We start from the raw sequence: 13,070 nt of genomic DNA, 5'->3' as shown, positions 1-13,070 counted from the left end.
ACGAGATCCAAATTGGAGGCGATGATGAGCCAGCGTCGGATCAGCCTTGTCATCATGGTCGTTTCGTTCTCCAGGGCTCAGAAGTTATCTGGTCGGCCATGGTCCTGCGTGTGGAGGCAAACTGAGCCCCTCGGGGTGAGGCTTTGGTTCAGTTGCCAGACGGTCAGCACGACCACACCGATCAGAAGATTACTCTATAACCCCTTGCCACAGTCGAGGAGAGAGATGGCGACAGTAGAAGCCCTTGCTTTGGGGGAGGCCCCAGCCTCTCTTTATCACTTCTCTTCTGCCACCGAAGGCCCAGCGACTCGAATCGACACCACTCCAACTACTCCAACGAGCTCGAACGCCCGTGACGCGTCAATTCCGCAAACTCAACGATGATCCTTACGGCCCAAGAAGCCAACGGAACGCGCGCGCGAGATTGATGACGGAACTCTCAGCGACATAGGCGTTGATAGCGAGAACACGGAACATGAACCACAGACGAAAGGTCGGCGTGGTCGACCGCCGAAATCACCACAGGCGCAAGTCCAAACCGAAACATCCACCCTGGCCATGGCCCAAGTCCTACAACTGGTTCAAGGCATGGCAATGAGCTACGAGACGAAAATGAAAGACCGCCTGAAGGCGTACGAGAACAAGATTGAGGCATTACTGGAGATTGCCAAAAGAACGTGGAGCGTGGAGCGCATTGTGGCCTTGGAAACCCAGAATCAACGTATGATGGAACTGATCAAGAACAGTGCGAATGAACAATCAAGATGACACAAAGCTGGGCCCAGGTGGTTGCAAATGCGCCCGCCGCGAACAGTTCCTCGGCCGGCGTCCCGACCGTCTCCTCCCAGAAGCTCGGTGAACCCTAGTAGCTCCGCTTCCCAACCGTCGAACTTATCGCAGTCCGACATTATAGTCGATCTCAGTCAGACCAACGTGCAGAGGCGAGCGGGAGAGGTGCACCAAGTCAAGCTCTCCTTCGCTTCGGAGGAAATGGCCAAGACAGCGCGACAGCACGTCCAGTGGCTGCAAGCGGATCGGTTTGACCAGGCCCGCATGCTCGGAGAACAATCCGGTCAAGGTTGATCGAGTCCATCGCGCCATCCTCAGCCCGGATGGGACGCTGGCAGTGTCCAAAGAAGCGACGGAGGCGGTGGCACAGGAAAACGGAGTACAAATTGAACGGATCCGCTGGCTCAGCCGAGCGACACAAGATGTATGGATCGGTCGTCATGTTCTTGACTCACCCGCACGAGGCTGCACTGTTGGCGAGAGGGAGAATGGACATCGGCAGGGAGATGGCGTACACGCGGCGATATGAAAGACGACAAGTCCCTACGAGATGTTAGAAGTGTCACCAATACGGCCACCAAGAGGCTCGGTGCCAATCGAACGAGGTAGTGTGTGGCCGATGTGCACAAGCAGGGCATGCTGCTGAAGCATTCAGTCGCGCCTACTTGTGGGGTTAGTATCTCTTGCCTGCATCACGGCGGGAATGATTGGCTCTCGATGATAACACAACGAGCCACAGACACTAAGGCCCGGCACCTGCTCGGTCATATTTACCTGAACGCTGCTGTAAACCTGATAGGAGACGATCCATGTCTATCGGGACATTGCTGATATGCATTCTTCCATGGCAGTTTGACTGATTTGTCGACAGTTCACGGAAGCCGGGCATGAAAGTGTCAAGTCTTGGTACATATGTAAGGATATTCTGCGAACGAAGGATTGGGATACCGTCGATCGGAGGAAGTACCAAGGCTCATTTCATCAAGTAGGGCATCAACGTGAAGCGGAGGCAAAGACCGCCAAAGTCGACTTTCTTCTTACGCCTGACAAGTATAGTTGAATCGACGAGAGACATTGCTGAAAAGTCCCAAACACTACAGTATGTATCCCATGGCGACTAAAAGTGACTGGAAACACAGATGTCATGCGGAGCAATGCTGACCTCGTTTACACTAACGCTTTCCCGCCTCCTTAGAATTCTTAGTGCATTCACCGACGCCTGTTGCCATTGGGCCGATACGTGAAGACGTTGAGACGAGCGCAGTAGAGAGTCGGCCGTCCATCCTTCTCGCAATCGCTGACTTGCCCCGGTGCTCGACGCACCAACCCGACTCATCTTTATAGCGCATCCGCTCTAAGTAACCTCAACCATTGGACGGGTTTGACGACCTCGTCCCGAGCCCTGCACGCTTTGAGATTGCCCGGAGAGGTCTGAAGGTCTCTCCATTGAAGATCCGTCCGTTCCATTCCGTGTGTGGGTAGTTGAATACCTCAATATGCTTCCCTCCGCAGAAGTCCGTCCACTGCGTCTGGATGCCGACGTGGTATTCTGTGGAGAAGTCACGGGTGCTCTGCTAATAGCCATTGGGGTTTCGAAGGTAGCGCGACTATCTCGTCTAGTTGTAGAATCGTAGCTTACAGATGACGCCGCACTGAGTCTCAGGCGCTTGACTGGGGTTACTTCGTCGCGAGCCAGCTCGTCTTCAGAGGTGTCAGACCCGGTAATAACGGCCGTCGACTGGGACGTGCGGCTGGTCGTGAAGCTTGTGTTGGGGCTGGGCGCAGGCATCTGGCGAGCCACCTGGTTGGCGTGGGCAATAGAGCTGTCCCGCTCTGTCTTTGCTAGGTCTCGATCGCCCCGGTAGGCAGTAGCACCCTCCCGGAACCGCTCTGTATTGTGCGTCATTGCGTATGAACCCGTTTGAGTCATATGATACTCTGGCTCCCCTCCGGGAGTGAGAGGCGCAGTGAGATGGTGTGCATAAAGTTGAAGATGGCCGTCTTGGTAGGTAGCGGAGAAGCTTCGTGCTTTGTTGTCATATTCTGGTTCCTCGGCTTTGTAATTCTGGAGCTGGTGCATGGCTCGGGCTCCCATTGCTCCATCAATCAGGGCTTGTCTCTTTGCCACATCCGCTCGACCTTGAGCGCTCTTGCCCTCGACGAAGAAATTCGGAGCGGCCGGACGAGTTAAGTCGACCGTCGATGGGATGATGTATTGTCCCAAGTCACTACGAACCCGCGGATGGATGGTCGAGAGTGCCGCTCCGTGATAGACGTCGGGCCTGGGGTCGCTGAGATCTTTGTCGAACGGTTTCAGGTTGCTCATTGGCAGGCCCATCTCGAAACGATGGGTCGCCTCATTTCCGGCAATGAAAGGGAGTACATTATACATCCCCGTAGTCTCGCCGGACGCTCTTGCATTTGCCCGCTGAAATGCTTCGAAATCTTCATCTGTGAATCGGGAAGGTGAGAGAGATGCCCGAGGGACGCGTTGTGCGGCCTGGATGTCGCTCAAATTCGCCGGCTTTTGTGGTAGGCGTCCATCCGGGTGTTCGTATAGGCTGGGGTAGATGCCAGTGTCAATCAGTTTTTGCTCAAAATTGCCGCTGTACGGGGTGGTTCTGGAGGAGTCAGTCGGCTTCGAAGAGGCGGAAGACCGTTTCAGGCTCTGAGAACTGGCATAGTCGCTCATTGTGTCGGGATCCCGAAGGGGTAAGCTGGCAATCTGCCACAACCATCCATTAGCATACACCATGATCTCGATCGGACAAACGAAAAGACGCACCCCTCGAAGGTGTGATAGGTCAGGCCCACCACGACGAGCAAACCTCTTGAGCCGTAGGCGAGCACGCCCTTGGGGATATTCGACCTTCGGTGTGGGTGTGCAAGGTGGCTGAACCTTCTCTTCAATGTTCCTGCGGTCAAACTCCCGGAGAGCGCCGCGACTCAATCGAATTTTGGACAACGTGTCCCAGAAGGTCGGAGGACGATGGCGAGGGAGGTCACGGCTTTCCGAAAGAGATCTTTGTTTCTTTGCTACCGGCTCCGGCTCAAGATCCCCAGGCTCTTGTGAGGACCGTTGTCGCTTTCTCGACTGGGGTTCTTCGAGGGCGAACATGAGTGAAGAGAGAAAGAGTCGAGGAGAAAGGTGTGAGGAGGTGGCCTCAAAGAAGGACACGATATAGCGCGACCAGTTAGGCAGGGTTGCATGTTGAGAGAAGAAGTGTGGCAGGATATCGATGCAGCACTTCGCATCCAGTCACGGTATTGGTCGCGTGGATGGGAGGTTGAGACACGACTTCAAGCCTCCGGCGCTAAGGAAATGGTTGATTGGATCAGAGGTTGTGAACCGCCTTAGCGTATCAGGCCTGAGCCTGCGGGGTTCTAGGCAACTATGGACAACATGAGGCCCCTGGGGGAAAGTGTAGCGAGTGCCGAAGATTAAACTGTCATGAGTAAACCACCATGAGTGGATATCGACGACGGACGATTGTAACGACAACAGCATGGACAGCTTTGTGCAGCGTGTTCAAAATATGGCCATCGGCGGCAGGTACCACTTGGTGCGAAAATTAGGATCTGGTTCCTTTGGCAATGTCTATCTGGGTATGGCCACATCCCCAACGCCCGTGGCTTCAAATGAAATCTCACGTTCAACAGGGCGTGACGCTGAAACCGGCAACGAAGTCGCCATGAAACTCGAACATCACAGTATCGCGCCATCTTTGCTTGAGGAGGAAGTGGGCATCTATCAATCCCTGGCCGGGAAAGCTGGTTTTCCTCAGGTATACTGGCATGGACATCAAGATGACTTTACCATTTTGGTCTTCGAACTGCTAGGGCCGAACTTGGAAGACTTATTCCGATATTGTGGCAACCAATTCTCGTTGAAGACGACGCTGATGCTCGCCGACCAACTACTTCGTCGCTTCGAGAGTCTTCATTCAAACAATTACCTTCACCGGGATGTCAAGCCTGAAAACTTCCTCCTGGGTATGGGTGAGCGGGGGAATGTTGTCTACATGACCGATTTAGGTCTTGCGATCTACCGCCGCCCTGACCAGTGGAGCTCGAGTACCACTCCTCCCCGTGCTGTGACAGCGCGTCCTCCTCAGCTATTAGGCACATGCAGATACGCGAGCATCAACGGGCATTTAGGCGTTGGTAGGTGACGCGTCCACTGTGCTCAACCATGCAAGAAGGTCGGCTAACTGTCCCCCCAGCGCAATCCCGACGCGATGACTTGGAGGCACTAGGCTACATGCTGGTGTATTTCATGCGTGGGAGACTTCCTTGGCAAGGCCTCAAGGCGAAACGGGATGCCAAATATCTGCTGGTTTTGGAGAAGAAGCAGACAATCAGTGCGCACGAACTTTGTGCAGGTCTACCAAGCGAGTTTGAGGACTACATGAATTATGTCCGCAACTTGCGCGACGAGGATCAGCCGGACTATCAGCACCTGCGGAAAATATTCAACAAGCTGTTTCGCCGACAAGGGTTCGAATACGACAACGCCTTTGACTGGACGATTCGAGAATTCCTGAGGCTGGAGCCAAAAGCCCAAGAATCGCTTGCATCGGGAGGTGCGGATGAACGACGAGAAGAGGAGACTCCGAGGCCATCAGGCGATGCAGCACGGAATGTGACCAAGGCGGCACGTCGAAAGAGGTGATGATATGCTCGACATGCATGAGGAGGACCAATAGACATGCCAATCATGACTTTCGCGCCCTCCCGTATGCATCTAAAAGCTGATGATCGGTTCCTATGGTCCGTGCCTATTATGACACTGCAGGGTGGCTGTTATCGATCATCGGGAGCCAACCATTTCGCAGGCAGCAATACCTACAGAGAGCCAGGAAGCGTCGAAGGCTGATCATTGGTTGGTACTACCACACCACCGAGCGAAAGACTGTACGGTCTGTGCCGCACCAAGCTTCAAACCATTAAATGCTTTACCGGTCGAGAGCCTGGTCATAGTTGTTGCCTGTGCGGTGACCGTTCTGGCGACCACCCTCGAAAGCCGGTGGGTAAGCTTGGTGACAGGGCAGAAGAGAAGTTGACATGGCTGATGGGATCGAAGAGCTTACCTGTTCGAGCTCCTCTGCAATACGGTGGTCAAGCGCTCGCTATTCCAGGAAATTTGGGACTCGGTGAGTAGCAGGGGTGTTCCAATCACATACGCTGGCTTGTCCCGTTCTTTATCCCTGACCAGTTAGAGGGCTAGCATAGCGTCACAACTCAGAAAGTCGATACTCCTTGTTTCAAAAAACCCCTCAGAGAGTCAACCACCGTTTAGTGGTGCAGTACTCCCCCAAGCAGGGTATTCAACCGTCGAAATAGGTGGGCACGCGCCTGCGTCTGCGCCTTAGGCCAAACCTAGATTCCATCTTCCACGAGCCTTGCCCGACCACATTCGGAAGTCTCCATGCTATCAACCAGGATCTAGCATTTCGGAACTCGTTTGATTTGGCTAGAAAACGAACCTCCATGACACCTACCGCGACAGCTAATGCCGACTGCCACGCCTTCTACAGCTACGTGAGTCACGCCCCACGCATTGACCGGTCTGCTCTCAGTAGATTCCTCTGTATGATTTGAGTGGAATGCTCAGCCATACTTGCTACATTCTCATAATAGACGGTGTGTTGATAAAAGGACCGGGCACGCGATACCAGTGTGCGCCTTTTATGGCGCTCCTTACGCGTCTTCTGACCATGTTCTTCAATATCCATGACATTATCTGTCTTCATGAGCCACACAGTCTCCGACGTCGACGTCTCAGGGCCACGGTGCATCGGGTCCCTGGCCGAGCCGGTAGCAGAAGCCCTCCGGGGCTTATTCGGTCGCCTCTTTCGCCGCAAAGGTTTCGAGCATCGCAATGTGTTCGATTGGACGATTCGAGAGTTTGAAAGGCAGTCAACGTCCTGTGCCTCGTCCTAACGTTGGGGAGCAAACGACGCAGCGGGCCCCTGCATGCAGACGTGACCGAAAGAGGCGTCGAAGAAGAGCTGATGCGAACGAATCATAGCGTGACAACGTCCTTGACTGGGACGATTCGAAGAATTCCAGAGGCTGGAGCCTGGCGGCCAAGAGTCGTTTGCCTCTGAAATGCTGGTGATCCTAGGGTCCGTGCCTCTTACGAAACTAGAGGGTGGCTGTCATCGATCATCGTGAGCTAACCATTTCGCAGGAAGCAATACAGACAAGGGAGGCAGGAAGTGTCGAAGGCAAATCGTTAGCCGGTGTTACAGTAGCACACCACTGAACAAAAGCCCCATAAGGTCTATGCCGCACTCTTTCTTCAAACCTTAAATGCCTCACCAGTTAAGACGCCGGTCACTGTTGTTGCCTGCACGGCGACCGTTATGGCGGCCACCCTTGAAAGTCGGTAGCTTGGTACAATACTGTAGCACAGTGGAAGAGATGTTGACGGAGGTACTGGATCGAAGAGGTTGCGTCTCGTTATAGAGTTAGTTAATGCCTTGCAAGACACAAGACAGATGATCCAGGTCAATGGATGACGAAAAAAGCTGCAACAATCACTAGTTCTCGAGGTCTGCCGGGGATAGCATCGCCGATGATCCCTGTCATTCGAGCACTGAAAATCCGAAACCGTCGCTTCACAGCCTCGCTGAGCCGCCGAAAGCGAACCCGATAGCAAGTCTGGCGCACCCAGCCCAGCCACACCAAATGACCAGAAGCCTACTTGTAGGGATGCAGTAAAGACGCCATCAAGCAATATAAGCGGGGTGCCATTATCGGGAATATGACGGGGAAATTAGCACCACCCAACATGTATCGCAACCATCGAGTGTATCAAGCTCGTCAGAAGTCACCTCCCCTTCGAACCTAAGGTTGCTCAGATTAACTACGCTGAGATCGAGATCGGCAACATCTATAAACTCTTAAATCACCACCGTAATCCTTCAGCTCGGTTCGAGGGCAAGCCTGTAGCGGGTAAATTCAGGATAGCCATCACTACAAAGAAAGAAATCACTGTCGGGTACAGCACAGGGTTTTGGGGGCAAGCAAAGTATCCCTGTCGGATCTGTCGGGTACGTGCCAAAACTCCGCTTGCGTAGTTATGACATGTGGTGGCCAAGTTTACGATCTATCCCGAATCTTAACGAGCCGTTATCACCTCTTACGTGCAATATCCGTCAGTCACCATTCCCCTTCGCCTTCTTTCCATCTCTCAGCCTTCGACTTCTGCTCCCCCACGTCGCGTACGCTTCGAAGTCCTCTTCGGCTCAGTGTCTTGCGCGTCCTTTTCACGCGAGCGTTTCGGTCTCGTGGATGGCTGGGTCTTGTCAGAAGCTTGGCTGATCCCACCTTCTTCGGCAATGCTCCTGTCAATCCTGATCAGGTCGAGTGCCATCAGCGTGTCGTACTTGTCGCCGAGTGCTTCTTTCAACTCTTTTGGCATGTCTCGGAGCTGCTCTTGTACCCTTTTAGCCTTGGACTCCCAGTCTTCGTGGCCTCTTTCCCATCCTCTCAGCGTCTTTGTGATACGGACTTCACCCTCGCGGTTCCCTTTCTCAAACTCGAGATACTTAAAGTAATATTTGAGATGTCTTTGGCAACTGTCGCTCATGGCTATCGTTTCTTCCTTCGCTTTGGGGTCCTTGACGAAGGCGTTCAGCTGTGGACACCTCTCACACCCGGACCAGCACTCGTGCACTTCCTCCGGGCGAGCCCAGTCTTCTGGCTCTGGCTTTAGCGGCTCCTTGCCCACGGTCTGGGTAATGTAGGCTTCCACGAGCAGTTGAAAGCAAGTCTGCACCTCTGGGGAACCTGTATCTACCGATGGAAGTAATTGTTTCATCACCGACAATAGAATCTTCGACACTGTGTCCTTGCTGGCCTTGGAAGCCTGGCTTGAAAACTGCCGCAACAGATCAAAAGCTGAGTCCTCGCTATGCGCCAATGCCTGGCTGTAGAAATCTCGAATGAGTGTGTCAGAGTAGCCCTGGTAGAATAGCACAGGATAGGCGTATGCATAGTAGAGTTCAAGGTCGAATGTCGAGATTGCGGCTTCCAAAATTACATCGAATACGCGGCGAAGGAAATCTGTCCGGGCACTATCCGGCTTCGATAGTACAAGGAGGAGCTCGACTGTCAGCGCATTCACGAACGTCTTGTTGTCTTTGAAGTGATCAACAAGATTCATGACTGCCTTGTCTACTTCATTTCTATATGAGTAGTTAGTTAGATGTCCGATCTGTCGCTGGGAACTCGAATGATTTGGGTTGTAAAAAAAAGGCCAAAACACAAACTCAGGGGCATCGGGGTCTCTTACTGCTGTGATGATGTGTATTTGACATCAAGGTCCAAAATAATTTCTTTGATTGTAACAGCGTCATCTTTTCCCGTACAATTCTTGCACCCATTAAGCGTCCTAATCAGGCTGTCGCTGTACCACTGCTTCCAGTACTCCGCCTTTGCTGGGTCTTTTCGGCGAATGTTGGATGAACAGAACCCGTTGTAGAATCGGGTTAGAAATTGGTAAACAAGACGCAAGTTCTCACACTGGACCATGCAATTATATATGCTTGAGAGGGCGTGCTTGTCAGCGGTACTATTCAACAAGCAGTTCAGTGGAATCGGGGTGAGTCTTACTCGTTTGCGTCAACTGAGCCATCTTGGAGATCAATCAGTCCACCGAGTGCGGACCAGGAGCCCATGTCCCAGGCTTTGCGAGTGTTCTTTTGTGCTTCCTTGAAGATAGGCCAATCCCCGAGAGACGCACTAGTGACTGCGACGTAACCAAGGTACACGTCGTTCGCCTCTTTGGCGGCAATCCTCTCATCCAAGATGACGCGCCAGAGACGAACAAGTATCGTTTGCAGCGTCGCCCTGGCGTTGTCGTTGACACTCCTCAGTAAATGCGTCATGACCTTGTTCGCAATTTGAGGAGAGTTTTTGCTGTCAAAGAGGGGGACGTCAATGCATACTGTCCGAACAATAACAAGCACCTGTCATCAAATAACCATTATTAAAATCGTCATGCTTGTGATGATCTCGTTGCATCGACTTCAGGGAGCGTACCATATCCTCGTAGTTTTCCTCCATCTCTTGATGTTGATTTCCCATATATTCTCCACCGGCGCGGTAGTCCGGGTCTCTGTCGTGATAGTTGATAGGGACCAAAAGCGTAGACTTATGTACGTCCACCGTTTCATTAGATAGCACGAAGCCCTCGAGGCTGCAGACGTTGTCCAGATAGGTCCTGCGAGTCATGTCTTCTTCACCCCCTTCATCGTTATCCCAAGTCTTGGACTTATTGTACTGGGCAAGAAGCAAGTTGAATTCGCCGTGCCGGTCACAGCTGTCTGCAAGACAGCGAGCGCGTTGGTAATCGAAGCCTTTCAGGCTGGAAAGACGCAAGTTCCTCGGTGTGTACTGATGATCGAGAGGATAAAGAAGGAAATCTGGCTTATACTCTAGCTTCTCCCACGATGACAGAGCTTGTACTAGATTTTCGGTCTGAGAATCCAGCGTCGAGGCCGATAGGCAAGATTTCCTGTCACCCATGATGAGGTTATACGTAAGAACCCATCGGTATCCTGTCTGGACTGGCTTGATCTTTGTACCAATTAGTACTACTAGGTCGCCTCGGAGCTAAGACATGACTTGCCTCGTGGGTGACATCTGTGTACCAAGCAAGGTAGTAGTAGTTGAACGCCGACGTCTCAGCGGTAGGTAATTCTATTGAAGCATCCCCGTGCTGCAAGCAGACAGTACCGCCAGTATGTTCCGAAGGGAGGCAAATGACGAGGGTTGCAAACATGCGCGGATCCTTCTCGGTACTATGTTAGACTGTCAGCCCTCCGTGACGATGCTCATGTGCCGAGACACGTCTTTACTTACTCTTTGTGAGGCTTGAACATGGCTCCCGGCGGGTAGAGAAGGTTCTTGTATAGCTCGGCATGGACAGTGGGACCTTTAGGAGCAGGTGGTACTCCAAGCTCCTCAACAACACGCTGGACAAGTGTGTTGACGAACGCGTTCCATTGTGGGTTCTTGAAGCTGATTCTCTCTGCGCCGATCTGCAGCGTCTTTCTCACTGTCTCGTCTACGACCGTTTGTCTGCGCTTGCCGAAGGGTGCCTTGTCACTTTTCTTAGCGAGGTCTTCAGCTGCTTCTTTTGAGAGCGGAATGGCAATAGGCTCGCCGCCATCCACGCAGATGCCTGGAATTGGAACGGATTGAAGAACATTGCCAGTTGCATAGGATCCTGTCGCTTGGATTTCTTGGATGCGGTCGAAGAGAGTTTGTTTGAAGTTGTACGCTGCAGCTTCGCCTTCATTCATTTCTTCGACATCATCGTAGGTCGAACTCTTCTCCGAGTCGCTCGCCATTTTAGCAAGCGAGCCTTTGAGCTGTACTCTTGTCTGAGTGTTTGAGAATGTTTTCAACCGCAGAAAAGCGAGTCGAATGGAAGGAAAAGAACTAAGAAGGACACAAAGAATCTTCGTTACTTAGCCCATGAAGAGGAAGAGAATGAAGATTTCTTGGAGAAACCAGCGAAGAAGAAGAAAATCGTATGCAGACTCGTCTCATGGGGCTTTCGCCGAGTGCGTTTTGCGGACGTTGGTTCGCTGTAACATGTGGCAATACTGCGCAGCACTGGATGAAAGCGTTGAAAATAGAAATGAATCCCAAGTTTCAAAGGTGGTCGCCATTACGGTCACCACGAGGCAACAACTAATGGCCGGCCTCCAAACCAGTGAAAAACAGGCTTTCGTTCAGAGGTGCCTGCCTCCCTGTCGGTATTGCTGCCTGCGAAATGGTTGGCTCTCGATGATCGATAACGGCCCCCCTCCAGTTTCACAAGAGGCACGGACGCCCACGATCCCAGCTACCAGCATTTCAGATGCATACGAGAGGAGTGATGGCCGTCGTTGGGCTTTTTCGTCACGCACATGTGTGTAACAAGAAGCCTCATAGATTGAGGGACGATCGATTGAATAATTGGCAGCTGCATGGCCGCCAAGCTTTAAAGGCACCGCCATCCGTAAGCCCATGCGACCATGCTTCGTGACGAAGAAACATTTCCCTTTGGCACGTACCCATTGAAATGCACCGAGCGCATATCTCTATCGCTATGGAAGCCTTGTAAAATACGGTTAAGCTTATGGTTCGAAGTCGGAAGCGTCGTGCCTGTCCCCTTCGGGCGCAGAGAACATGCCTTGCCAGGCGCGTGACAAGACGAACAATCACCGTTCAACAGCCAACCAGAGTTTCGATCGGACGGATTCGACAAAGCACGAGTGCACTCTGGAAAGACTGGTTCGGCCTGCGAAGAAGGTTTAGAGTACATCATATGTTTGCCAAGAAGCCCTGCAGCCCAACCATCTTCTTTTCATGTGATGTAACATGTTACCTAGTCTGGGCGTTTATGACTCAATTAGAGGACATGGCGGATTTGAAGGGGTCTCAGGGACTATACTGTGTATACTTTCCAAAGGACAGGCCCAGACCCCCATTCCAATGGTCATTACGTGTCTCGGCTTGCCCCAATCACATACCTACTAAGATAAATTAGGACTGCATCATTGCTCAGTGACCTTTTATTTTAATCCTCATGTCCTCTATCTTATACATGGTACATACAGTATCTTTGCACATTCGGTACCCGACCCTAAGCTTGCAGCCCGCAACCCACCGACGCACCATGCCTCCACTGCAACAACACAACAGCGTGCAGACTTTTGACAGCCGCTATATCGACAGATCAAGGCTTGAGACACTCCTCAAGTCCCTTTTCGGTGAATCCAAGTACAGCCTTCACCGGCAACTAAACCAATGGAAGGTAGAAGCACCCCGACCCCTTGAACCGGTAGGTATTATTATCCCCGTTTAGTGTCTATGGTAGCTAAGAATGTAGAAGCAGATTGACGCGCTTCGACACTGAGTCATTTCCTACATCGCGGCTATAAGATGCCTAAAGACTGGGCCAAATTTGCGGTGTGAGGTTATAGGAGGCTCTGGCACGAGGCTCCGCAATCTAAGGGCGACAAAATCGGCGTGATGAGATAGATAGATTTTAGGGGTTCAGGGGAGAGACATTCGGCCTTCGTGCTTCCTAGTTGAAAACGCTTAGGACGGCAACTCGTCACCTTAATTCCCTCTCGAGCACCACTCGACATAATGGACGATTTTGCGGACGCTTTAGATTTGGACTGGCCATCTGAACTATTGCAGTGATCACGAGCCAGCGTCACAAGTTCGAGAACAAATACCTCCCCCTTCCTCGATCCATCATCGCACCCAGC

The 13,070-nt window shown here is 52.2% G+C and overlaps 4 protein-coding genes across 4 annotated transcripts; 2 read left to right on the top strand and 2 right to left on the bottom strand.

Moving 5' to 3' along the window:
• Nucleotides 1-558: 558 nt before the first annotated feature.
• Nucleotides 559-1,083, top strand: PV07_10536 (uncharacterized protein; the record flags this gene model as incomplete). Its single annotated transcript, XM_016397873.1, has 2 exons — nt 559-745; nt 815-1,083. 2 exons carry the CDS (start codon nt 559-561, stop codon nt 1,081-1,083), a joined length of 456 nt encoding a protein of 151 aa, XP_016245064.1.
• Nucleotides 1,084-1,738: 655 nt separating this feature from the next.
• PV07_10535 (uncharacterized protein) lies at nt 1,739-4,053 on the bottom strand. The gene is made up of 2 exons (XM_016397872.1): nt 3,575-4,053; nt 1,739-3,514 (listed from the first exon to the last, which is right to left on the bottom strand). Exons 1-2 carry the CDS (start codon nt 3,905-3,907, stop codon nt 2,144-2,146), a joined length of 1,704 nt encoding a protein of 567 aa, XP_016245063.1. The 5' UTR covers nt 3,908-4,053; the 3' UTR covers nt 1,739-2,143.
• A 228-nt stretch (nt 4,054-4,281) lies between these two features.
• PV07_10534 (uncharacterized protein) lies at nt 4,282-6,078 on the top strand. Its single transcript, XM_016397871.1, has 3 exons — nt 4,282-4,395; nt 4,450-4,953; nt 5,013-6,078. Exons 1-3 carry the CDS (start codon nt 4,296-4,298, stop codon nt 5,459-5,461), a joined length of 1,053 nt encoding a protein of 350 aa, XP_016245062.1. The 5' UTR covers nt 4,282-4,295; the 3' UTR covers nt 5,462-6,078.
• A 1,871-nt stretch (nt 6,079-7,949) lies between these two features.
• PV07_10533 (uncharacterized protein) lies at nt 7,950-11,222 on the bottom strand. Its single transcript, XM_016397870.1, has 6 exons — nt 10,663-11,222; nt 10,421-10,601; nt 9,841-10,377; nt 9,412-9,767; nt 9,092-9,343; nt 7,950-8,984 (listed from the first exon to the last, which is right to left on the bottom strand). Exons 1-6 carry the CDS (start codon nt 11,151-11,153, stop codon nt 7,988-7,990), a joined length of 2,814 nt encoding a protein of 937 aa, XP_016245061.1. The 5' UTR covers nt 11,154-11,222; the 3' UTR covers nt 7,950-7,987.
• Between the last annotated feature and the right edge of the window lie 1,848 nt (nt 11,223-13,070).

Source organism: Cladophialophora immunda (genome assembly GCF_000835495.1).
Source record: "Cladophialophora immunda strain CBS 83496 unplaced genomic scaffold supercont1.6, whole genome shotgun sequence".
In the NCBI taxonomy this organism is placed as follows: Eukaryota; Fungi; Ascomycota; class Eurotiomycetes; order Chaetothyriales; family Herpotrichiellaceae; genus Cladophialophora; species Cladophialophora immunda.
The sequence above is the reverse complement of the archived record's forward strand: the minus strand, read 5'-3'. Positions and strand labels throughout refer to the sequence as shown.